At 44.4% G+C, this 26,487-nt stretch overlaps 1 protein-coding gene across 5 annotated transcripts in view; it reads right to left on the bottom strand.

The window, feature by feature from the left end:
- The window catches only part of usp47 (ubiquitin specific peptidase 47), a 39,965-nt gene that overhangs the window by 11,894 nt on the left and 1,584 nt on the right, over positions 1-26,487 (bottom strand). The window contains exons 2-18 of one of the 5 annotated variants that reach the window (XM_063187810.1): positions 24,531-24,590; positions 22,103-22,303; positions 17,117-17,230; positions 15,808-15,961; positions 11,437-11,533; positions 10,563-10,714; positions 9,887-9,966; positions 8,150-8,299; positions 7,462-7,557; positions 6,840-6,992; positions 6,324-6,482; positions 5,177-5,308; positions 4,789-4,865; positions 4,192-4,247; positions 3,966-4,078; positions 3,442-3,549; positions 79-286 (exon numbers count right to left, since the gene is read on the bottom strand). In XM_063187810.1, the coding sequence (XP_063043880.1) occupies positions 79-286; positions 3,442-3,549; positions 3,966-4,078; positions 4,192-4,247; positions 4,789-4,865; positions 5,177-5,308; positions 6,324-6,482; positions 6,840-6,992; positions 7,462-7,557; positions 8,150-8,299; positions 9,887-9,966; positions 10,563-10,714; positions 11,437-11,533; positions 15,808-15,961; positions 17,117-17,230; positions 22,103-22,303; positions 24,531-24,590 (2,110 nt within the window). The remainder of the gene's footprint in view (positions 1-78; positions 287-3,441; positions 3,550-3,965; positions 4,079-4,191; positions 4,248-4,788; positions 4,866-5,176; positions 5,309-6,323; positions 6,483-6,839; positions 6,993-7,461; positions 7,558-8,149; positions 8,300-9,886; positions 9,967-10,562; positions 10,715-11,436; positions 11,534-15,807; positions 15,962-17,116; positions 17,231-22,102; positions 22,304-24,530; positions 24,591-26,487) is intronic. The other 4 variants (XM_063187812.1, XM_063187811.1, XM_063187813.1 and 1 more) reach the window with 4 other exon arrangements.

The following is a 26,487-nucleotide window of genomic DNA, read 5'->3' as shown; positions in this document are numbered from 1 at the left end:
AGAAGGGAGTTGACTAGGCCTAATCGACAGCTCAGCGTTGATTGAGATTGGTACGGAGGTGTTGCGTGTCCCGCTTACCTCCGGGTTTGTAGGGCTGGAAGACCTGGTCTGGCCGGCGCGTCTCCAGCAGCAGGTCGAACATGTATGAGGACTTGACGCCGCCGAGCAGCAGCCCCATGGGCATGTCCTCCTCGCCCTCGTACGAGCGCTCCAGGTACTCGTGGAACTCGTCATACTTCACTAGCCGACAGCACTCCAGAGGCACCACGCCCTCTAGCTCCATCAGCTGGCGGGGAGGAGACGAGAGCACAGGAGAGAGAAAAACGACAACGCGTCAGGCAAGGCAAGGCAAGGTCTGCAAACTTCAATTAAAGCTGCAAGCAGCAATGTCGGGTCCTCGCACCTACGTTGCAAGGGTGGAGCATGCCCACGCCCCATCAACCTTTTTTGTTTGTCTAAGCCAGATACACACAACTTACCAACTTTCATTCAACATGAACTAAAAACTGAAAATATGCCAACCCTGCCAACAATTGATTCTACCAAAATATGATACTAACACATGGTGGCATCTTAGCGGATTGCAAGTTGCCAGTGCGGAGTGCAAACTTCAATCAGAAGTTGGTGCAAAAGCCTTATGATGCCTAAGCAGACATATTGAAAGTTTTGTCGTCCATAGATTTATTAGTTTGTTTACCTTTTCATATAATAATATGACAAGGTTTGGTCCATCCATTGAAAATTACATTTTACATGGAAAAAATAAGTATGACCAGATAGGCTGCATGCAGGAATGACAGAACAGTACGTTTCTGGTCATTTCGGGAGGTGAAGAAGTGTCTCATTGATCATTCCATGACATGATCGATGGCCCTACAGCTGGTGCTATTGATTATGCCTAATGAGACTGATGCATGAAGAGACTGATGGCTAAATCCTGTAGTTAGCCCCGGTGTGTTGGGGTGGCTTTTAAGGGGTCTTACACACCAAGGCGGTAAAGCGTCGCGGAACGGCCGCGTTTTTTACCGGCGTCGGTGAAAATACATTGAAACCTATCTGTCCTTACACACCAACCGGCGGTAGTCGGGCGTCAGCGGCGCGGGAGCCGGCTCCGCGCCGCGCTGCATTTGGAAAATAGAACTCCAGCGTATTTTTCACGCCGGCAACCGGCGGTGTCTCATTCAAATGAATGGCAAAGTAGCACGCTAGCTTTAGCTGTGGGGAGGGTTTTGAACAGGACTGGCCGCGCACGCCGACGCTGTCAGTGTGCAAGGCAGAGAAAAGCACGCCGGCCAAAACTAAGCAGAAAGACCGCGTCCGTCCTGCGACCGTTCCGTTCCGCCTTGGTATGTTTTGGCCCTTTAAGACCAATCACTCACTTCCAACCAGGGCTCCGAACCGGTTCAAGGAACGAAAACGAAAACCGAAAACGAACGAAATTTTATGGAATTTTACAAGGAACGGAAACGGAAACGAAAACGAAATGGTCTTCAAATGTTCCGGAACAAAAACGTTATTCTGAAATCCACAAACCGGTTAATAACGTTTTTTTTTTTCGTTCTCTATAGGCCTATTTCATACAAGTGCACGATTTTGTTTGAGGAGTAACCATGGCGACGAGCAGTCTTTTAGTTCGGCTACTGACGGGGAAACATGCATACAGCAACAGCATTTTGCTTCACCTGAGCTCTTGCCGCCGATTGATAAAATATTGAGGAGCATTGGCCAATCAGAGTGCGACTGCATTGTATGGAGAAACACTGGGTAAATTTTAGGATGTGCTTCTCCTCAGAGATTTTGATGGGAAACTAGAACTAAACTGTCTCTGTTCTCCTGGCTTTCTCGTAGTGATTGGAAGTTGGCTCTAATAAACCCGCCCTAAAGTTGTTGACCACCAATATCAAATACGTTTTTGTAAGAGAAATGACACTTTACCCGCGCCGTTCTTCAGTCTCATTCACGGACAGTAGGCCTGCAGAGTTTTATATTGACACCATGGAGAGCAAAAGAGAACATGTCTTGAGATCGGCGTTGGGATTCCTACAGGGACAGAGTAGCCTATTTGGACCATACAGTCTATGATTTGCAAAGGAATTGGATAGGCGATTTGATGAACCTAATTCGCAGAGTGCTCTCGAGAGGCAACTGGTGGGTAAGTCATGTTTAGCTTACTACTTGTAATAGCACCGCCGAGTGCCTCGATGTTCAATGCGGTTATGGCAAATTATGTTGTCGTAAAGTTACTGAAGTGCTTTTGTTGTGCGCAGCGTATCCCACTGTCGGTTGTAGAGAAGAGAGGTGAGAGCTGGTGTTTTATGTGCTGTAATCAAGGACGTCTTATTTATCTGTTGTTGTGGTCAATGCGGGATAAAGTCATTCGTGGCAGATGGACAGACGCTAGCTGACGTTAGCTGGCCCGCTCAATGCGCAATATTTCCTGGCTGTCATCACGAATAACAGTAGGTCGCGTGTGACAACAAGCAGGGATAGAGAAAGACAGCGCATTTGTTGTTGTTTAAGTTATTATTCTCTTCTGTCGTGCAGAGGGCTGGGCTGATATGATGGACTACGTGGAAACTCTTACTATTTTGTGACGCTTCTGTTAGGCTACAAAAGGTCTCCGGTTTTGTGGTGATGGACTTGCACTGGAATGGTTGGTAGCCGATATCTGAACTAGTGACCCCTTGCATCGTGCACATCTCAAAACAGTTTGGGATTTTTTTGTGGAGCAAACTGTGTCCCCTTTACTTACACGTTTCACTTGCTGCAAACCTCATCATGGCCTATTAAATAGAGCTAACTGAAATCCATGCCTATTGACACCTCTTATTATGCTGACGTTTACCTGCGCTATTCCAGAGATTTTTTTAGGAACTCGCCTCTCAACATCCACCCACCGCTACTGGGCTGGCATAGGCTACTTTTGATAAGAATTATAGGCATCCGGTTAAATCTGCCAGGATGGATAGCCCATCTGAGTGTTTTTGGGTGTGTTATTATTTTTGAGAATAGCTGTGTAAATCAAGGGGAAATAATGAGTACGTCTATTCTAAGATAAAGTCCACGAAAATAGACTTAATATGGCCGTTAAACACTGCAGGAACGTTAAGAACGAACGTTATTTTTCGTTCCGAACCGGTTCAGGAACGATATTTTTGTGGGGGAACGATTGCAGGAACGAAAACGTTAAACTGAAACTTGCCTGAACCGTTCGGAACGGAACGTTTGAAAAATAATTTCGTTTTCAAGCCCTGCTTCCAACAGCACACAGCCTACTGAAGGTGCTAGAAGTGCTGACCCAAGGACAGTGTGTGTGTGTGTGTGTGTGTGTGTGTGTGTGTGTGTGTGTGTGTGTGTGTGTGTGTGTGTGTGTGTGTGTGTGTGTGTGTGTGTGTGTGTGTGTGTGTGTGTGGTGTACGCGCGTGTCTGCAGTGTCTTTACCTTATATGCAATCTCTGTGGCTTCTCGAAGCGTTTTGTCTTTGTGAACTTCAAGCTTGTTCTCCATCATCATCATGTTCTTGACGGGATGCATGCAAAACAGCTTGATCTGAAGCAGACAAGGAGGAGGAGGAGGAGGAGGAGGAGGAGAGAAGATGAAGGGGGCAGAAAAAGAAGAAAGAGAGGCAGCAGGTGAGTGCGGACAAGTAAGAAATCATGATGAAATCTGCTGCTGGTGGGGGAGGGATAAGGCATTTCAAGCATCCTCAAGATATCAGATTGGCACTCAAGCGTCCTTCAGGGACCGTGAACGGCCTTTGTGACCGTGTGCATGTGCGTATGTCTAAGTGGCCCAACAAGGGAGTGTGCGTTTGTCTCTGTGCTTGTGTGGGTGTAAGTGTGTGTGTGTGTGTGTGTGTGTGTGCGTGCGCGCATATGCACCAGGTTTGTGTCAGTGTGCGCGTGTGCGTGCGCGCATGTGCACCAGGTTTGTGTCAGTGTGTGCGTGTGACTGTATATGGTCACCTTGCAGGTGTTGCGTTCGATCTCCCTCTGCCTCTTCTCTTGCTCCTCTGACTCCTTCTCTTTCTGCACCAGGCGCTTTATGTGCTCGGGGAAGTCTTCCACATCAAGGTACTCTGTTCACATCAAGAAAAACACACACACACACACACACACACACCAGAAATGAAGGAACCCCACAACAAAAACACCAAGATGAGCTTAATAAAAGATGCAAGATCACACTCACTTGCATTCCTCGTGGGATCCTTTAATCTGTATATGAGCATATATGCATTCGTAGAGCTGCAAAAACAAAAAAAGACAAGGAGAGTTGAGGGAAAGAAAGACAGGCAAAATGTACTCTAAAATTCTATCAGCTGGCACAGCGTGTATTTTATAACAATTGTCGCGTTGGGTCTGTCGGGGGGCTGAGGAAGTGTTGGCGGCATGAGATGACAGCAGGCTTTGTTATTGCCGTCATAATGGCACCCCTGTTCCCCCTCCGCCAGAGACGTCAGTCAGTAGCGCTGCAAACAGCATGCCTTTTGATGGGGACCTTTGATTGTGGCGATGTGATGCAATTTCTGCTTTTTTTATTATTTATGCATTCCCCGTTTTTGATATTACATAACAGAACTCTGAATTCTGTGAAACTAATGTATTGCTTTCTTTTTCACTTTTTCTCTGCCAACAGTGTTATTGGCCCAACACCCAAATATAATGGCATGCAAAATGGAGAACATATGGCTCACCATTCCTAACCGATACAGTCAATTACATACTCATCATAAAATAAGCCACAATTAAGCACTTATCTGCTGCAGTTGACAGAGGTTGTACTGACCTGGCAAAGGCACTGGAATAATAGCCTCTGCTCCCTGAGGACCCGCCATATGTCTTCCTAATGTCGTCCTGGGTGATCTGCAAATATGCACACAAACATCAAAACATGGCAATCAGGCCACCTTCCAGACATGGCATTTAATTCTGTCCGTCATCGTTGATTACGCACGGGACCATGAGAAACACCTGTTCTGTTCATTTGTATATCTAATACACATGAAGCAGCTGGCAAAAAAGTTGACTTTGTGGTGGATCGACTTTGTGGTGGACCGCTGTGCAAAAACAAAAAACGTCAAGAGAACACTTCAAACAGAGGTTGCAAAAAACTAGTGGGGGAAAAAAAAACTACAGCCTGAGCCAAGTGATAGGAGAGGCCTTGCTGCACTGACCTTGCTGACGTGCTGGTCGTTGAAGCTGTACCACTGGCCGTCACTGAAGGACTTGATGCAGGCGTAGTAGTGGCCTCCTGCCGCACTGCCAGAGTGCACCATGACGGAGAACAGCTCAAAGGTCAGCGAGCTCTGAGGACCAAGAACCGAGAAGGAACACAGACAAAAAGAAAACGAGAAAGTCAGTCATGGGCAGGAAGAATGTGTAAGTGGTGACAAAATCCATTATACTATTGATGTCACGTTTCTGTGGCTAAGGGGCTATTTTACATGTGTTGACGCTGGTTTCATGCACAGGCTCCTCTCTTCTCATCCGGCCTTGGGACTGGCCATGAAGTATTGTTAATTAGGTTAAAGCTGCGCCGTGTAGGAGTAGGTATTGCGGCTCATTGAAACTGTGCTGCCTATTGCCAAATTTAATCTTATTGTGAACATTTCCTGAGTAATTAACTAATAATTAATAGCATGACCAAAGAGCAATAAGATTTCCAGCTAAAAAGGTCTATTTCTGCAAATTCAAACTGGCAAACCATGGAGAAGATATCCCTTTTCGTGTATTAAAAGTGCATTTTTCCCAGTCATAATCAATGCTTAGAATGTTACGGTGGTCGTAAATATGCATGAAAAGGTAACATTGGTGAATGGGCAGCATGAATTCTGGAAAGAAACTGTTAAAGATATTACACAGTGCACCTTTAAGGAGAAAGTTGTGTGTGTCCGTACAGTAAGGCAAAGTGGAGCTGACAGTAAGGCTCATTAGTGTGGTAGGCAACTGGGAGAACTGCTGAAGCCTGCACAGCTGACTGATAAGCAAGAAGGCTTTGCCGGTTACAGCCAAGTTCAGCAGCCTAGATGTGCACTCATGCGGCAAAACGTAAAGTAGGGCTGCTGTGTACAGTAGATGTGTGTGGGACGGGAATGTGTGTGTGTGGGGGGCCCTCACCTTTGGCTTCAGTACTCTGTCTGATAGCGGGCCAGCAGTACCCTCTCAATGGTTGGTGTGTGTGTGTGTGTGTGTGTGTGTGTGTGTGTGTGTGTGTGTGTGTGTGTGTGTGTGTGTGTGTGTGTGTGTGTGTGCCTATGTGTTTGCGTCATCTTTGGCTTGGGTACTCCGTCAGTGGTGTCCGTGTCCGTGTCGTGTCCTCACCTTTGGCTTCAGTACCCTCTCGGCGCTGCCGGCGTTGTCCAGGCAGATGCCCTCGTCCACGCCGTCGTCCGTGGAGAAGTCGTTGCTCATCTGGTCGCTGTGGCAACTGCCCTCGTTCTCCGCCCCGCTGTCCGTACAGCTCTCCGTCTGAGGAGACTTCTGCAGCAGACAAAAGGGGATTAGAGGACTGGAAGCCATACCAAGCACGTTTGCATAGCTCTCAGCCAAATGATCCTCATGAGAAGGATCTTGGAGTAGAGACAAAGTAGAGAGTTTACACTATATTGAAAGAGTGAAAGAAATTTAGAAGGAAGGAAAAATTAAGGGAAAATTCCTCTTTGCCGGCCCTGCCGTCGACTAAGGGTGGGGCACTGGGTTACTACGCTGGCGACCCGGGTTCGATTCCTCAAAGGTGGACATAGGACAAAGTAATAACTGGTACAGTACACAACTTTCAATAGGGCTATGGCAGAGAAACTGCATCAAAACACCTTTGAATTCCAAAAGGAACCTCACCTCATCCTCTACGTCGATGAAGGGGCTCATGTCCAGCTCCTCGGGGAAGGTCATGCGGTCGTTGAGCTTGATGCGGTGCATAGTGGTGTAGTCGAAGTCAAAGCGCTTCAGCTGCAGGGTCAGCAGGTAAGGAAAGTGCAGGAACCTCAGGCCCTGTGGAGGGGGAAGAAGAGCACAGGCAAAAGGCCAGGTGAGTCTCCACAGGCCCCCCCTGGTACTATAGAAAGAGCCAACCGTGCTCCAAATGTCTACTTCAGCCCCAGGGGCCATATTACAGAAAAAAAAGTCCAAACTGCTTATTCCATCTGAAGAAAGGACATGGCAGGATTTCAAGAAGTCGTCGTTTCTGCAATGAGGTGCCAGAAGTCCATATACAGACAGCAGCTTTCCAAGTCACATGACCTTTTGACCAAATACCCAGGTCCATGTACCCATGATGCGATCCAATAGCATTACAAAATAGAACTAGAAAATCTCTTAAGTAGTAAAGTAAAACGGCATAATAAAGTAACAAAGGGACATTTTTAGCATTTCAGACTTTGATGCAATGTTGTAATATTATTACAACCCTGCATCTCTGGGGATTAAAGCTGGGGGGCAGGGGATATAGGGGACGGCTCACCTTGCGGGCGTCGCATTTCTTCTTGCAGCGTTCACAGAAGTATTGGTTGGGCCCGTCCAGAGTCTCTGGCTGGATGAAGGCCTGCAGAGCCTCCTCCTGTGAGGACCACAAAGGCAGAATCATCACATTAATGAGTTCAAATGATAACTCCTTTTTAAGTCCTTAAAATTAGAGTTAGTCACTACAGAAAAAAACTATGGATGGAGTTAGAGGGTTTAAGCTGGTTAGGAGCATAAACGTGTGTTTGGTTTACTCAAGCTTAGAAAAAAAGAAAAAAAAAAGGTCTGTCGGTTGCAGCTTTAGATTCTGCAATACATTTCCAATTAGCAAGTCTGATGTTTCTTAGGAGCAAAAAGGCTTTAGTCTGTGTTGTTCAGGCAATAAGCCAAACTGATTTGCCAAATTGTGACGATAGCCCAGTGAACCACAAACTTTATACTTCCCATTCTTTTTTGTAAATTACACATTTGTGCAATACCCACAAGTTAACATCATGGTGTGCAAGTACCTTACTCTAACATGACCTGCTTTCAAGCTTGGCTCACTTACGGATTGCTAAAATATTTAGTTGGGAAACCAAAGCATTTGCAGAGTTCAATAGTCATTAAACACAGTATTAAGCACAGGCTTGGCATAGAGGGCAGTCTGGCTAGCGGGGCTCGGGATAAGCAAGCACAGGAGGACTCACCACGCTGCCGAAGGTTTGGCTGGAGCCGAAGGGCCTGATGACCAGAGGGATGTCCAGGTAGGTGTCGATCCTCCAGCTCTCGTAGCCACACTCCAGACAGCGCACATAGTCCTTCAGCTTGCCCTGGTACAGCTGGTTGATCAGGTCCGCCTGGAGACATTGCATTAGATTACATTTAGCTGATGTCTTTTGATCCAAAGAGACTAACGGTTGCTTAGGTACAGGGAATTGGTTACAGTGGCTGAGGCCATGTGAGATTTAAGTGTCTTGCTCAAGGCCACTTCAGCCATGGATGACCATGAGATTCGAATCTGTGATCTTCCAATTCCTAAACCAACTCTCTATGGCAGGGGTGGGGAAGCTATGTCTCAAGGGCCGTTTACAGCCCTTGAGGCAGTCTTATCCGACTCCCCATATAATTGTAATATTATGCAGCTTCACATGAAATATTACATGTTTTGTAAAGGATTAGAAATAACATTTGCAATACAATTAAGTTGTATATCAGAGGACCCAGAGAAGGAGGGGCTGATCTTAGGTGATTGCCTTCAATATAGGCTTAAAGCACAGGGGGATATCCAAGTTTGTGTTCATAGAACGGCACTTGGAGGAATTTGAAGTGGCCCTTCGAATGAAAAGGGTTCCCCACCCCTGCCGTACGGCTTTCCCAAGCAGGAGGGGCAGCAGAGAGCAGACTTACTCACCAAGGACTCAACTGACTCACCAAGGACTTGTGCAAAGTGACAAGCAATTACCAAAGCTCAAAGCAAAATAAGTGACGAAGGCCAATGTTGTGATTCTCAGCAGTGTAAACAGTGAATTTCTAAAGAGCCCATTTGAAACCCGCTCAAATAGCTACAGCTGACATTGGGCCAGTTTGTGGGCACTATAATAGTCATGATGGCGTACAACACTTTATTACCAACCGAAAACCACACACCAGTGACGACTTTGAGGAGCGCTGCAGGTCTCCTTTCAACAGCTGACTGAACATGAGGACTATATAAATCTGTGTTTGTGTGTGGTGCACGTGTCATTTTATGACTCATCAAACATCATGCACGAGTGACGACTTTGAACAACGCTGCAGGTCTGTGCCAGAACATGTTGACTGTTTGACTCGTGTTCTCACACAGACACAGACACAGACACAGACACACAGACACACACACGCTGGTGCTCAGCTGAGCAGAGGAGGGCCTGCACTGTACTTGAGGGCCTTTCCCCAAACGCCCGCCTGCCGCGTCTCGGCCTAGCACAGTGTTGCCAGATTGGGCTGTTTCCCGCCCAATTGGGCTGCTTAGGGTGGCCTTGTGCAGGTAAAAATGGCACTTCGGAGAAAAAACTGTCCAATTTTGGCCACAGAAATCAATTGAATTGGGCAGGATTTGGGCAGATTTTGAGCATTTTTTGGGCCGGAAATCATCAGCCTCATCTGGCAACCCTGGCCTAGCACTCCCTGGCGCTCACATGAGTCCAGCGAGGCCGATCGGTCCCCGCTGAGGCTGTTTACACAAACCTCCCCAGATCAGAAATAGCTGACCCCCCCAGGCTTTTCAGACACTTTCTCTCTTGCCACTCCACACAGGCCTCTTTGTCTCAGTGGCCCTGGCGGAGCTCTGCCATTGGTCGTGGGGGATTAGCGTTGACTAAAGTGCAAGGGGGGTGATATTGTCAGGTGAGGGGTTAGTTAGTAGAGTGGCAGGCTGTGGGTGTTTTTGACTAGGAGGTTTTTACCTGCTCTGTCTGCTTCCACTTTTGCTCCAGGGCGTCGAACATGACCCGACACAGCTCCTGCACGTCATGCTGCTGCCAGGCTGAAAAACACGAAAACAGGCGTACACACACAGTCAAAACTAAGAGGGGAGGAGGAGGGGTATAGTGTGTCACTGGACCACAAAGAGGCCAGGGGGCAAAGCACAAACAAAGACTTGCAAAGGGATCTCTGGGAGGTTTTCTTCTTGGTAAGTATATTTTTTGGCCTTTAAATCAGATAGTACATCTGACAGTAGAAGACACTGACAGGAAATGAAAGGGAGAGAGAAGGGAGATGGGAAAGGCTTGGGAAACTACCTCAGGCAGCATTCAGACCTGAGTGCCCAGATGTACAGTAGTATCGTAGGGGCTGCTTAGATTAACCAAGTTACTGAAGTGTGGCTGTTTATTGACATGCGTGCAGCAAGCTGCTCAGGCAGAGGACAGTGGATAGAAGATGAGGAGGCACTTAAGTCTTTACAGGTCTATTTTTTTGCTCCTGGTACTGTTTCGCAGGTGCACCGTAGAGTGTATAAAAGACCATGGGTTCATGTGTAAGTTGTAGTGTTTTCCCAATATTTTGGAGAGCAGAGGGTGAGTATGAAGTGGGGAGAAAGGGGACACGGCCTAACAGAGGGAGGAGGAGGTGGAAACTTACCCTCGCTGCTGTCCCAGCCGAAGCTCCGCGTGACGTCCGTGGTCTCGATGGCGCGCTTCTTGCTGGTCTGCAGCAGCACAAAGAGCCTCTGCAGCTGGTAGGGGATGCTGGTGACCGGGTCCTCTTCAGACTCAGATGATTCAAACTCCCAACTAGGAACAAGACCACAAATATAGCACAACAACAAAAAAACAGGGATGCATTTCTCTACAACATCGTTGCTAACTAAGTTAGCAACTTACTAGTTTCCATTGGGAAATTGCATAGCAACCAAGTAAGTTGCTGACTGGTTAGCAATGATGCTTTCCAGACACAGGGTCCAGCTGTCTGTGACATAATATCAACCAGAGCCATACAGAGGGGAGAGTTGCGTGATTGGAGGACCAGGAATTAAATTGCAGCCCCGCCTTTCAACAAGATAAGGTTGTGCCTAAAGCGGCTGTCTTTCCATAGACTCAACATAGAACCACCACATTAACAGCCAAATATAAGGACTAACGAACTACACTGTGGGGTAATCACCACAAATATGTAAACTATCAACTGTCTCAGGGGTGATAATCACAACAGTTTTACCATCTGTGATGTTTATCTGAAGTTATTACTACGAACAGCAAGTCTTGTAATATTCCCTGCATTGCATCGCATCGCATTTGCTGTGTGCTACGCCCACTTCTAGGCACTAACATTCGCAACGCATAAGCAGTTCTGAGACGCTAAACAGCTAATTTTGCTAATGCGGAAGTCGGCCCTAGGACACAGTGGAGATTGCCCGACTCTCCCCTCTGTATGGCTCTGATATCAACAACACTAACAAATAACTACAATGAAGACATGAATAGGCTTGTGCGTCTGAGGGGGAAAGGTGTCTCACTTGTACAGTGCATTTCGGAACTCTGGGGTCATGAAAAGCGTCTGCAGAAGGCTGTTCAGGTAGCAAGTCATGGCCTGGTTGACCAAACCCACGTACCCTGAGAAAGGAAGACAGAGGGAGGAGAAAAGGGGGGGATAGAGAAGAGAAGCAGAGAAACAGAGACCAAGTGAAGAAAGAAAGAGTGAGTGAGGTCTGTAGAAGGGTGTTCTTCTCCCATACATGTTTCTCTGTAAGGGGGGTGGTGGTAAATATTCTTATATAACACGTATGGTAGGCTTAAGTGAAACTAAAATGAGACACTAGGTAATGCTAGCCTAGATACAACTGTGACTCAGCAAAAAAAAAAAAAAAAACCTAAATGTTGTAGCACCAGAGGAGCAAGAAAACCTGCTAAAATTAGAGATACTATCTAATCTAAGGAGGCGCTTACCTCTGCACCACATGACACGTTGGCAGACATGCTACTTCAACGCAACCTCAGCTGAGTGGTGCTTGTTGCCTCGGTTATGAATTGACTTTGCTGATCTTCTAACATTACTGGTCTCCGCCAATGAGTGATATGTTGGATTATGGTGCAATGTGTTTTTATGTGCATGTTGCCAGACATCACAATGTCCTCAGATCAATTTAGTATATCTACTCTATTCTAAAAGCTTTACACCCGTCCTTGACATGCCATCCCTTTCAGGTCTATTATGGTGAAGGATGGTGGTGGTATCAATCATGAACTGTCCTTAAGGTGTGTGTGGGTGGGTAAGTGAGTATGAACCAGGGTCTGGCTTATTGAGGATGGAGGCGTGATGATGCGCACATGCACGCACGTGTGTGTGTGTGTGTGTGTGTGTGTGTGTGTGTGTGTGTGTGTGTGTGTGTGTGCGTACCAGTCTCTGACTTGTTGAGTATGGAGGAGTAGGAGTAGCTGGACTTTTAAGTTACTTAAGTCTATACACCCTCAGAGGTGTGTGTGTGTGTGTGTGTGGGTGATTCTCACGAAATCATGAGAAAAAGGTATCAAGAAGCATTTTTATGATTAAATTTATTACTGTATGAAAATAGAAATTATATCAATAAAAACAAATTCTTATTTACTATATTGCTCCTTATTCTAAATCGGTACTTCTATTACACATTTTGTCATTTTTTAACATTTAATGGTAAATTTCTCATTACCGCAACGCGTCCACAACTAAAATTGTGCTGTATAAGATGAAATATTATAAATTAAAAAGATAAAAAAGAATACATTTCACGAAATAACATACTACAAATAGGCACAAATAAGGTACATTGGGTATTTGATGACTGTTGGTTAAGACAGTGAAAATAATAAAAAAAAGAAACGTGTCCAACACCAACTTTCTCATTCTCCGCAACAACTTTGCATCAGTGATAAAATCAACAAGGAACAAATATTTGCAATGCTTTTTGTTGGATGGGGACAAAATTGACTGTAACACTCAAGATGTCTACCAGGCAAGCAGCTATATTTGTCTCTCTCAAGACAAAAGTTAAAACTTTCCTCTTATAGCACCCATGTAACTTTTTAATTCTCATTACCGCAACGTGACATTATGAAGTCTTAAAAAAATATTTCTGCTTTTATTTTTCTATTATCATATACCCTATTATGGTCTAAACATAAACAACTGAGAAAAGTTTAGCTGACCTTCATGGTGCTCCTACAGCTTGGTGATAAAGGTTAAGGTCACTCATCCTCCGCAACACCATTATCATACACCGCAATGTTGCGGTAGTGAGATTCAATGTTTCGGTGGATGAGAATACATTGAAAATACATTGTACATTGAGAATGCATTGAGGAATCGTTATACATCTTAGGATGTAACTTAACATTTTATTACATTATATTAAATTATTTTATTGCGCATTAATAAATATTATATTATAAAGGATGTGAATGTATAATAACAGCTCATTTTGATACATATCATAACATTTTCACACATTTATCCCTGCACCCCCTCTACAGTGTCTAACCCAACACAGCCCCAACAACCCCAGCCACCCCTTACTACTCTTGTTGCCATTAGAAGCCATGACTCATCACAGATGTTTCTGAACAGTGGGGTCCCCCAGGGATCCATTCTGAGACCATTATTCTTCAATCTGTATGCCACTCGAACAAATGTTCAAGAATAACTCAACGGTACTTATCTATATCCCCAAATGACTACAGCCCTCTTAAATCGCTCTATCATTAGCCTGGTCCTGACCATCCCATAATACTACCATTTCCATTTCGTATTCATGGTCTGGACTTTGTTTGATCTGACGCGATTGCAGGAAGCAGAAAGGACATTTTTGTGAAAAAACAGGATTTAACTTATAAGTTGTTGAACAAACATGTCTGACGTCTACTGTATCTGTGGCGATGTAGGACCGTTTAACAGACATGTCTGACAGAACACCCTACCGTAGGATAAAATTACAATGTGGGACCGTTTGTCAGAACACCGGCGAAAATCCTACCGGTCAACATCGCTCCATAGAAGTGCGTAGTGCAGAGCCAAGTGTCTTGGCGGAAGTACGTAGGATGGCGCGCGAGGCTACTCTATCATTGCATTGACCAAATTAAAAGTTGGATGTCTCACAATTTCCTTCAGCTGAACACAGATAAAACTGAAGCAATTATATTTGGGAAAAGGGAGGAGAGAATAAAGATTACTACTTTCCTGGAAAATAAGGGGCCTGAAAGCAAGGGATACAGTTAAAAACCTTGGTGTCCTTATTGACAGCAACCTAAACTTTAATAATCACATGGAAGCCATGAATAAGTCTGCATTTTACCACCTAAACACATTTCTAAATGTAGAGGCCTTATGTCAAAACATGATCTGGAGGTGCTAATACATGTCTTCATTTTAATAGGTTTGATTACTGCAATAGCCTTTTTACAGGCCTCCCTAAAAAGAGCATCTAACAATTGAAGCTAATCCAAAATGCGACAGCAAAGGTTCTTACAAAAAACCACAGTACTCCAAATTTGAGATCACTCCATTGGCTCCCAGTGAGCTACATAATTGATTTTAAGGCATTGCTTCTTGTTTAAAACAGTAAATGGAATTGGACCCATCTACAGGGTATCTACTGGATATGTTTCAGTGGTATGCACCAAGGTCCAGGTCACTAATGTCAACGGAGAAGAATTTGCTGCTGTAATTCCAAAAGTCAAAACAAAGTGAGGAAGCCTTTAGCTCCTACACTGCAAAGCTTTGGAACCAGCTTCCAGATGTACAGAAAAATGCACTCACTATTGATTGACTCTAACTTCTTTCTTTCTTTCTTTTTGCTTTTATTTGTTTGTGAAACACATTGAATTGCACTTATGTATGAAATGCGCTATACAAATAAACTTGCCTTGCCCTCAAATGACTCAGGCCCCACACTCCCCCTCCTTGCTGCACCCCTCCTTTCGCTACCACCCCATAACTGCCATCAGGCTTTTTCTAGTAATGGGGGGATATATATTGCCAAAAAACATAGATAGCATTTGTCCCCCCAGATGGCACCAAGGGCCAACATTTTGGGCCATTGCTCAAGGTCTAATGCCATATTGTGTTGAATATGGCTGAGCCGTATGAAAGTTACAGTGATGGGTAAGTGTTAATTGTTGAATATTCACAGATTTCATACTCAATTTGCTTGTTGTGGAAACATTTCACAAATATATTATCTGTTGAATAGGAATCCTATACAATAATTCTCATCTCCGAAACATTGAATCTCATTTCCGAAACATCATTCTCATTGCCGCAACGCATGTTTATTTGCAAATTAATGATATACTACAAACTGCTTTAAGTTTGTTATGGTATATAGATAAATTATGGTGCTTCATATATCACCTGCATAGAAAAAATATATATAAAAGTATTTTTCCAGTAAGATATCCTAAAAAGACAGATTATAAATCATTAACTGTGTTGCGGTAATGAGACAAATCATAAAATTGGAATAAAATATTGAACTTAAAATACAATAATTCCTGGTTTGTAATACACAGCTTAACATAACTGTTACAAATATTCAGTTAAAAAGTGCCAAAAACATAACTTTTTAAACATTTTTCTAATGTGAACTTGTGTTGCGGTAATGAGAATTTCTTGTGCTCAGGCAGACAAAAACTCCATTAAATATAGATAAAAAATGTGATAAAATGACTAAAACGTGTGTTTGTAACAACTTTAGACTTCAATCTTTCATTCCAAAAAGAAAATTTGCCTTCAAAAGTCTTTTTAAAATTTGGAAGTGTGAACCGTTTTACATCTGATTTTCGTGAGAATCACCCGCCTGTGTGTGTGTGTGTGTGTGTGTGTGTGTGTGTGTGTGTGTGTGTGTGTGTCCGCCTACCGGTCTCTGACTTGTTGAGTATGGAGGAGTAGGAGTAGCTGGGGCTGCTGTAGTCGCTGCTGCAGCCCACAGTGCCGTCTCGGGGCAGTGGCCCGATGAAGCGGTCCTGAGAGCTGTCGTCCAGTCCGCTGCTGTCCGCCGCGCCCGACTCATCCTGCCACGGGGCAAGGGTCAGAGGTCAATTTCAGCAACCAGCGAGACGTCAACATCATGTCATTTGGATGATCAGAGAAACCAGAAGATTTGAAGACACATGCATCACTCACTGGCATATTCAAAATCAGGGCTTTGAACTGGTTCAAGGAACGAAAACGAAAACCAGGAACTTTTGTATTTTACAGGGAACAGAAACGAAACCGGAAACGTTATTATCTTTTATGTTCTGGAACGGGAACACTTATTTAAAAATAATGGTAACCGGTTAATACCGGTTAATACCGTTCCTCAAAAAAAAAAAAAACAGTCATTATTTTCCTGTGCACGTTACCGTGACGGCTGAGGTTCACGTCCTGTGTGACATCAGACATTCTCTGACTGAATGGAGAGAAAGCTGTAGATTACAATGTCTTCACTCCACATCTTAATTAAGAGAAACCACTGTCATACAAAAGAACAGAGTTTGCATTGCATTATTGTAAGACATTGCAGGGAGGAGCGTGTAAAGCGCACCGACAATGTTCGGCGTTATTGGGCATCCATGGCCGCTTCTAATATGCACAAACTCACATGTCCATCATAGTGCTCCCCGTGACTAAAGTCAGCATGGAGGGCACGTTTTCATCATTGAGGTTTATTCTCTGCTTCTCTGCTTAGGTCGTCCCTGAATGACAAAATTCTGGAGGATATTCTTTTCATCCGCTTGAATAAACAGTTTTGAATGTAGGCTGACTCATTTGCACTTCCGTCTTTCTTGGTTAACGTCAGTTAGGCCTATGGGGAGTAATCAGCTGACAGGAACAAAATTAACCGTTCCGGGAACAATATTTTTTGGTTCTAACCGGTTCGGGAACGTCAATTTATTGGTGGAACTCAGAACCGGAAACGTTATAATTCCGTTTCTGTTCGGAACGGAACGTTTGGAAAAAAAAACGGTTCAAAGCCCTGTTCAAAATCCTATTTTATGATACATTAGGCCTACAATTACAAATCTTAAACGCGATAAATGGCACAACCACAGTTTATGCAGCCAGGTTAGAAGTTGTGTATGGCCTGTGAGAGTGTGACCTGGGGTGAATTTCTGGAAAGAGTAGTTGTTAGCAGTTAGCAACTTTGGCAGTGTGTGTACAAGCGTAACTGCATTCGGACTTACTGAGGCGACCTGAGGCTGCTCCCCGTCTTTGTCGACGAGCTGGAGGAAGTTCTTCTTGCCCGCCTGGAAGCCCGAGTCCACCAAGCTCACCTCACTGCTCTGGTCCAGAGGCGCCTGGGTAGGAGAGAGCGGAGAAGAGGGAAAGATTATTATGAGACACTTGAAATCATAAGGCCCAGGGGCCGCATGAGTCCCAGCAGTTGGTTTAATGCGGTCCGTAACTAGTTTGGGAACTTGAGTCAGTGTCATAGGTAAAAAATATTCACTCAACTGTCTGAGAAAAAAAAAAAAAAAAAAACATTGGTATTGACATGTATAGACCATGGACCATTATCAGTAATTAAGCTACATATATAGGCATAATGCATATACTACTGTAGATGTACCTTACTGAAAGTAAAAAAAAAAGGTAATATAATATTGATATTAAACCATAATATGATTAATAATAATATTTCGCAACTACGTTGCTGGTCCAGCCCAGTAGAGAACAAATGAGCCGTGCGTGGCCCCTAAACGAAAATGAGCTCTACAAACCGGATTTAAACAAGAAAACGAGAATAACAAGAATATGAGAGCCAGTTAAGATGAGCTAGGAGGCTTGCTTTTGGGACACTTGCTTTAGGCTCTTTCTGCACACCAGAAACACCTGACCAGACTCCCAACTACAACTAGGCAGTTGCCCGTCTCTGTCCCTTGACGGTTTCGATCAGCTGCAGTCTTTTTACCGAACACACCAAGTCAACTTCAACTGCTGTCGACGTCAACACTTCCCCCGGGGTGGTGCCGGAGGGATTTTGTTGAAACTTCCGCTTGAGAGCTAGTGGCTAGGCCTTTGAAGCAGCCAAATGTTTTCATGAGGTCGCCATTAAGTCCATCTCTCTACTTTTTATGAGTAGCCTTGTTAGTAGATTCATTACTAATGACTCTAAATATTCAAGATTTATATGCAAAGTCCCCTCTCCCTTTCATAATTTCTCCACCAAGGACATTCTATCTCCTTCTCTCGCTAACAAAAGAGCAAAAAACGCAATCATTTTTTCCCCCGCTTATTTCAGGGGAAGAAATAGTTTCTGTCACTGCGACCTAGTTTGCTAAAAAGAAGAAAACAATGTACATTCATTGTGCACTGTGTTAGAAGATGACTTAATAAATACATTGTAATGTGCTTGTGAAACTTCCATGTAGATGTTAGCGTGTTGTTGAGGTCTTTTTGACCCGTTTTCAGTTGTTTTCTTGAGAAAAATAGTATCAAATTATTAGTCTTTTACACTGAGATTCACTGGCCTAGGCTCATATTCTGTGAGGAACATTAATCTGAGGGCTTATACATCAATATTTTCTTTCATATAATACTCATCACACGTTCAGTAGACAAGGCAGAGGGTGAATTATGTAGGGAAAGGAGTGCAGATACCGTTTGGTCCTCAAGTTGTGCATCAATGTTGCGACATTTCGCAAAGGGAACACTACTGGATGAATTTGAGAGCTTGGATTGAGTTTACTCACTATCTTCACTGTCTCCTTATCTTTCTTTCCCTGTATCTCTCACCCTCAATTATATAGAAACACAGAAAATTCCCAAGCAAGATGGAAGGAATATATGAGCTAATGGTTTTTCTATATGCCTGGGTCTTAAAGACCCCAACACCTATATAGCAAACATGTACACCTTACAAAGGTTAACTGCCCTCCCATGTCTTGCCAGTCCCTCCAGGATTTCGCGCTGGGATTTTGTGGCGGCATTTTCTCATTTTTTGCAAAGATTTTGCGCCCCTTTCTGGGATTTACAGAATTAAAATTGGCCAAAACAATATCAAAATACATGTACTTTACACCCCCACCAATGACATGTCATAATACCCAAAAATACAAAGAAAGTACCAACCAAAGTTGCCAACTAAATGGCAAAAATAACAAACAATATCGATCGGAAACTGCATGAGGGTTTGATTGACAGTTGAATATGACAGAAAAGATGCGCTCTCCCAGCGGAAGCGCTTTCGCTGTAGATGGATGGAGGCGGAGCTGGTGTGTGCAGTGGACTGGTGAGTGGACTGATGCTGAAAGTTTGTGCTGAGTGAATGAGTGGACTGGCAGGGAAACTGTGGTGCATTGGGTAGTGGAACATGCTAGCAGGCGCCTCGCTAGATGCTGTGGATGTTATGGAGGGACTGTTTTAACGGCAAGGTGTGTGGAACATGAAATGCGCTAGCCTATATGAAATAACCTCGTGGTTAATGGCGTCCAAACGTTTCCCCCTTAAGTTCCAAACCTTCCCCCCAACAAAACCCGACACAACAAAGTTCATTTTAGCCATGCTCAAGTCCAGAATCAGTATTGTATGCGTGTGCGTCTATGTGTGTGTGTGTGTGAACGAATACGAGTGCTCCGTTTGCGCACCCGAGAGAGAGAGAGAGAGAGAGAGAGAGAGAGAGAGAGAGAGAGAGAGAGAGAGAGAGAGAGAGAGAGAGAGAGAGAGAGAGAGAGAGAGAGAGAGACACTTTATGCGCTTGCTGTTGCCAATGCTGTCCGTGCGCATTCACAAACGGAGCCGTGAAGAGGGGAAGAGAATTCACATCCTCACAGGGACAAAGGGGGAAATTTGCGGGAAAAATGCGGCTTTACAGGAATTACGTGGCATCGTGAAATTATGCGGAATATCATTGAATTTGCATGAATCCACGCGATCACTGAATCGCGAAAACTGGAGGGACTGTCTTGCTTGCAGTTAGCACAAACCAATCAGATTCCATCATGGAACCCGACCACTGACTGGCTTCTCATCTGAGCATGTTGAAAGTGTTCCAACGCAGACCCATGGGCACTGCTGTCCTCCGACCCCCTCATATGCACACAGACACAAAAAAAACAATTCTTACCAACCATCTTCAACACTAACCAACACCCAACTGTCGTGTCAATGTAAAGTCATCTTAAGAGGCTTGCTTTTGTTTCCCTGTAGGGACAATGGCTCACCTGCATGCCTGGGCAGAGACACCAAATTGAGGGGCTGTGTGTGTATCTCACGTTCAGAGGTTTTTAAGCCCGTGGGGGGTTCCCACTGGGCCTCACAGTATAACATTTAAAAGCAGGTTAAGATGCAGCCTTTGCTGAGCATGACTTTTCTGAAACTCGGGCATGTCTTGCAGAACCAGATAAGCCGCTTGTGAGTGACAGGATGTTTTCCTTCTTTTCAGCCCTGCGGAACACAAAATTACTGTTCTGCAGTGGAAACATGGCTGGGAGGGTAGTTCTAGATTAGCAGCAAACCTTTAAGAGTAATTTATGGTTCAATGCCTTCAGATAGCTTTTTTTTAATAATTTCAGGATATTTAACTAACCCAAAACCAGGGCTTTGAACCGTTATTTTTTTCCAAACGTTCCGTTCCGAACAGAAACGGAATTATAACGTGTCCGGTTATGCGTTCCACCAATAAATTGACGTTCCCGAACCGGTTAGAACAGAAAAATACTGTTCCCGGAACGGTTAATTTCGTTCCTGTCAGCTGATTACTCCCATAGGCCTAACTGACGTTAATTAACCAAGAAAGACGGAAGTGCAAATGGGTCAGCCTACATTCCAAACGATGAAAAGAATATCCTCCAGAATTTTGTCATTTAGGGACGACCTAAGCGGAGAATAAACCTCAATGATGAAAATGCACGCTCCACGCTGACTTGGGTCACGGGGAATGCTATGATGGACATTGTGAGTTTGTGCATATTTAAAGCGCCATGGATGCCCAATAACGTCGAACATTCTTGGTGCGCTTTACATGCGCTTCTCTGCATATGTCTTACAATGATGCTACGGAAACTTAGCCCTTTTGTATGACAGTGGTTTCTCTTATTTAAGATGTGGAGTGGAGACTTTGTAGTCCACACCTCTCTTTCCATTCAGTCAGATAATGTCTGATGTCACACAGGACGTGAGCCTCAGCCGTCATGGTAACGTGCGCAGGAAAATAATTACTTTTTTTGTTTGTTTGAGGAACGGTATTAACCGGTAACCATTATTTTTAAATAAGTGTTCCTGTTCCAGAACATAAAAAATAATAACGTTTCCGGTTTCGTTTCTGTTCCCTGTAAAATACAAAAAGTTCCCGGTTTTCGTTTTCGTTCCTTGAACCGGTTCAAAGCCCTGCCCAAAACAGACTATCTATCCAACACCAATACATTCCATTGGGGGAAAAAAAAGAAGAGACAAAAATGCTGTATTGGTACAATGTATACCAGCAACGCAGCTTATACAAGCACTTATCAGGCATTGCCCCGTCTAGGAGTCTCAGGTGGGATGGTGGGAGAGGTAGGGTCCATATACCCTTTACGTAATCAAAGTCTACACTCGGTATCTGGTAGCATGAGAATCCAAGATGTGGCCCAAAAGTTTCCATGGCTCATGGTTGTCCTGCCTGGATGATAGGCTGTGCGGAGAGTGGCAAGCAGGCAGGGACGTGGAAGCAGGTCTAATCCACTGACCTACTCAGAGCGCTAACTCCAGCGCCCGCACCTGTGCTCTGGGTCAGCTGCAGGATTAGCATGTGATGTCGGCAAAAAACAGCACACTCATGACCCCCACACACCACACACACACACACACACCACTTTTAAGCACCGTGGAGAGAGCCTTGTAGTCAATCAGTAAACATTATGATGCCGTTTAAAAACGTTGCCCTTGTCGCTCCACCCACTGAGGCTAGACACCATCTTACAGAAGGCTTCAGTCTGTGCGCTAAATCCATTTGTTACTCACTGCTACCTGTAATGCACATTAACACTATTGTATTGTTGTGGTAGTTTTAGAAATCAGGCTGTTTGGAACGTCATCTACAGATCTTAAACATATCTGAGTGAAGGGAATAGAAACAACAAAAACGTGGTTAGTGGAAAGGCTGAATGACTGGACACTCAGTATAACCACTAGCCACAGTGGCTGTTTAACCAAAGAAAAAAAAAACGTTAATGTCAAGCTGCATTGCTCACCATGTCCGCCCCAGTGCTGCCCCAGGCCAGGTCGAAGGTGCCGTTCACGTAGCCGGCCTTGTGGGCCACATCCTCGAAGAGCTTGGAGAGGGCTGTGGAGGCCGGCAGGTTGAGGGTCAGCCGCTCCGTCACCGTCTTGGCATTGGTCGTATCCTGGACGATACACAGCACGCGGGGCTCCTCAGCGGCACATTCGATCTGCTTGGGATGGATAAATAAAAGAAAACATTAATAAATGAAAATCAAACAAGCAAGCACGCATGCACAAATGCCCCCCCCCCCACACACACACACACACACAGACGAGCTAAAATGGAACAGGCGCATACAGGTAAAAAAAATCCATATCATAGCAGTAATATTGTTTGCAGGCCAGGAGGACATGTTATTTTGTTAGCATGGTTTCTATGAAATAAGTCCTCCTCCTACGCCTCTGAAAATGCTCAGAGGACAAATGCACTTGGTCAACCACACGTTCCACCAACCACAAAAAAAACTCTTCAAACATGAGCATACCATCAAAGAGCAGGCAAGACCTGCACATGAAAACTGGGGCAGGCCACTAGTGCAGTGCAGTGCAGTGTTAATATGACCTCCTCCAGACCTTGTTACATGAAGCACTCCAAAGACACGGCTTCAAAATCAGCGCCTTAAAGGCTCCCTACACCTAGGAGAAAAGAGGAGGAGGAGGAGGCCCATCAGGCAGTCTGTGTGGAATTAAACACAGCCAAAGCGCATCTCGTCATCAAAATCAGTAACCGAGCACTCATGCTAGGACACTGCAGACACTGGCAAGCCTGTTTGTGAAGAACACCTGCTGAAAACTTTCCACACGCGCACCACACCACGCACACACACACACACACAAACGCAAGACGCCGACAAACACAAGGCACAGCGCTGCAAAACGTATCCAATGTGATTTAGGAACAACGCCAGCCAGCTCTGCTGCTGCTCAGTCACCAAGAAATAAATATCTTTTGCTGAAAAAGGTCTTTGTTCTCCACTCCATTCCTCCAAGTGGCTGAGGGTCCTCTCCTTCAGCGCGGCAGCCAAGGGTCCATTGTCATCAGCAAGAGCACAGCACACAGTCACACAGCAACACACTGCTCAAATGACTGATGCCAATAAATATCTACAGGCCGCACAATTTCCAAGAACTATGTCAAGTGACACGTTTCTGGATGTTGCGGTGGCGAGATAGTGGAAAGTGTTTGTTGGGTAAGTAGAGGTGGTATGCTGCTCATCCACACTTGTCAATAGCAGATAACCACATATCTTGGGTTTCATGCCTCATTTCCTGTCAAAAATGTTCCTTATGAGGACAAACGACACTGAAGACTAGCGGGGTAGAGACTCAACCCAACCACAGACACAACAACATGTAATCACACACTTGCTTCAGTCGTCAGTCACACATTTGACATAGGGCTGGGCGGCTCACCCTTAAAAAAAAAAGTCTTTCCATTTTTTCGCTAAAAAATCCAATTCATGATTCGAATCGATTCACCCCTACCCCACCTCCTATTTAAAACAAAATAGCTGCTCCTTATACATCATCAACATATACATTCATTTTGATATAAAATATCAACAAACTTTTGAACCGTAGCAAAGTCTGCACTGCAGTAATTGTAACTTAACAAAATGAGTGTGCACTGTATGATCTGCATGCAAAATAAACTGTATGGGATAGAGGATTATATATATTTAAAAAAATCGTCAGATGTCCCCTCCCCCCATAAAAGCAATAAAAAGTTGATCACAAAAAAAAAAAAATCGTCAGATGCTTCAGATCCATTTGAGTTTCCAACTCGATTCACGATTTGAATCAATCTTTGACCCAGGCCTAATTTGACACGCAACGTTTCAAGCCAACTGGGTCTTCCTTAGGTAAATGAACGTAACTTGAAGGGTGCCCAGCTGGGTCAAAAGGTCATTACATTAAATCTATGGGAGCGATTAAGCGCGGCCCCGGGCATGTTGTTACTTTGGTTATGTGTTAAGCCTGGAGACAAACAACCAGGACAGGGAGGAGGATGGGGATCACTTAAGTTAAGCAATAGCTTGGCAGGATGACACCGTGTTTGTGTTTTGCTGTCGTGTCGTCTGGCAGGCTATTGATAGACTACACCCACAACAATATCTTCCCAACAGCTCTAGCAGGCTCTTCCTTCGTGGTGCAATATCCACCTGTCTCTGTTCAGTTTGGCAAAAAGTGAAAATGTAGCAGCCGGTCAAAGGTTAGTGAGAAAGGACACACCACCCAAACAAACACTCTGGGGTCAACTCGGCATGCACAGGCATGTAGTAAAAAAAGGCCTCTGTCAGTCTTTCACTCTTGCAATGCGTACACAAACACCCCCCCCACACACACACACACACACACCACAAAACTATTCAATGCGAGCAAGTAAGCAGGAGCTACCTTGGAGTACCTCTGCTTCATTTCCTGAAAAATGCTTTGTCTGCAACTCCAAAACAGCCCCTGGAGCCAAACAAACATGACTGAGGGTTTTCGTTTAGCTGTTTATTTCTTTTTGAAGTGTTACAAAGGAAAAAAGATGTGTTACACAGTCACCCCTGTTTGCTAGCCCTGCCCACAGACTCTAAATGCCACAACACAGTGGGAATTCTTTCGCAGGTGAATTTTTACTGACAAGCTCGCTAACACAAGGGAGAGGAGGTTGGGGAGATAAAGGATGAAGGGAAAAGGAATCTTGGCAATCTTGGCTAAATCTGACAGGTCTAAACTAACTCCCCGAGATGTGGATGCATGGTGGGGGCATTATCAGCTTAGGCGGGTATTTTTATCAGGGGATAATATCGCGAGGTCCTGACATGCGGACGACAGTTATCTCACTACGCTTCGACAGCTCAAAGAAAAAGGGGGTGGGGTGGGTGTCATCTGAACAGGGACCACTGGTTGGCACAGGGTATCATTTTTTTGTGCATGTCAAACAGCTTGAAAATCCACTTCCAAATGACCCGTCTACTCTAAGAACATGAATTTCAGTCCGCTCGTGTGATTCCAGAATGTCAGCTGACTGCTGCCAAAGAACAAATCACTACTGACAGCACAGACGTCATCATATAACAAAGCACTGACGTGCCCTGGGAAGTAGGCTACTTTGATGGCCTAGTGTAGCCAAATGGACATAGTCCTTCGTCTAGTACAGTCTGAATAAGTCACAGTGCTGGAGTACAGTCTGGAGTAGGAGTTATGAGGGCTTATTAAACTATTCAAAATTGGGTGAATTGTAAATAAATAAGGAACACTATCATATTACAAAGAAATCACTTTCAACAACACCTAGTCTTGAAAGTCTGTTGCAGTGCGTGAGAGCACTAAAAGGAGAAGTTGATACAGAATACAGCTTTCACTTCCTCATGTAAAATGACTTGGACAGTCTATTAGAGACTGAGTAAATTGACAAACTGGATTCCTGTATATTGTGAAAAGCTGTGAAAATTGAACTTGCGGAAACAAATATGCACAGTAGCATCCAGAGGCTGGCGAGTACGCTGGGAATAATCTGAAACAAAAATACCTCTGGGAAGACAACTGGCCCCAACAGCAGCAGCAGACCAAGCTCACTGTCAAAACGCCTTTAACAGCAGCGAGCAGGTGGTCTACTGAAAAGCACATCCAGGGCTCCTCAGAGCCTCCACCACAGCCAGCCCCACATGGCAGTGACACTAAGCTTAACCCATAAAGTCCCCCAAGCCATCAGTTCAGAGTTCAGACTTGACAGTTGACACCTTCAAGAAACTGATAATTTGCGCAAATGAACACTGTTTCGTAGCAAGTTTCAGGTAAAACTATCTAAATGTGAAATGTAATAACATGGTATTAAAAGTTTTAGGCATAACTGATTCCCAGGCCATCAGCATAGGCTTGAATTCGCTAAGAACCAGGTATTAGAATAAATGAGCATTTGGAGAATGTTGTTCTGCATAAAAACATCTGATAAATATAATGTAATGTTATAACGTAATGCATCAAACCCTAGACCTGGCTTCAAATCACATGGTGACACCAGAGAGGATACAGAATCTTACTAGCTCTGGTGACACTTTGTGAGATTCTGCTAGTGTGTGCTCACCTCTCAACCTGCCACTTGCAGGCAGGCATGCTTCTCTGGAGAAAATCATTTGGCAAACTGGAGCATTGACTCCAAATGTGGCCTTCTCAAAGTATTTTGTAAAAAAGTGATATCCACTTTCCTTAGTACGGCATGTATGTATGGACAAAGCAGACTACACTAAAAAAGACGAACATTAGAGCAAACCAATACATGTTGGTTCCCCATGGTTCCATGATGAGCAATGACAACCGCTTTTGAGAATAGGCCAACTCTAGCACATCTAAAAATTACCTAAAT

This window comes from Engraulis encrasicolus, chromosome 22 (assembly GCF_034702125.1).
Source record: "Engraulis encrasicolus isolate BLACKSEA-1 chromosome 22, IST_EnEncr_1.0, whole genome shotgun sequence".
NCBI lineage: Eukaryota > Metazoa > Chordata > Actinopteri > Clupeiformes > Engraulidae > Engraulis > Engraulis encrasicolus.
This window is presented reverse-complemented; position numbering and strand designations above follow the sequence as displayed.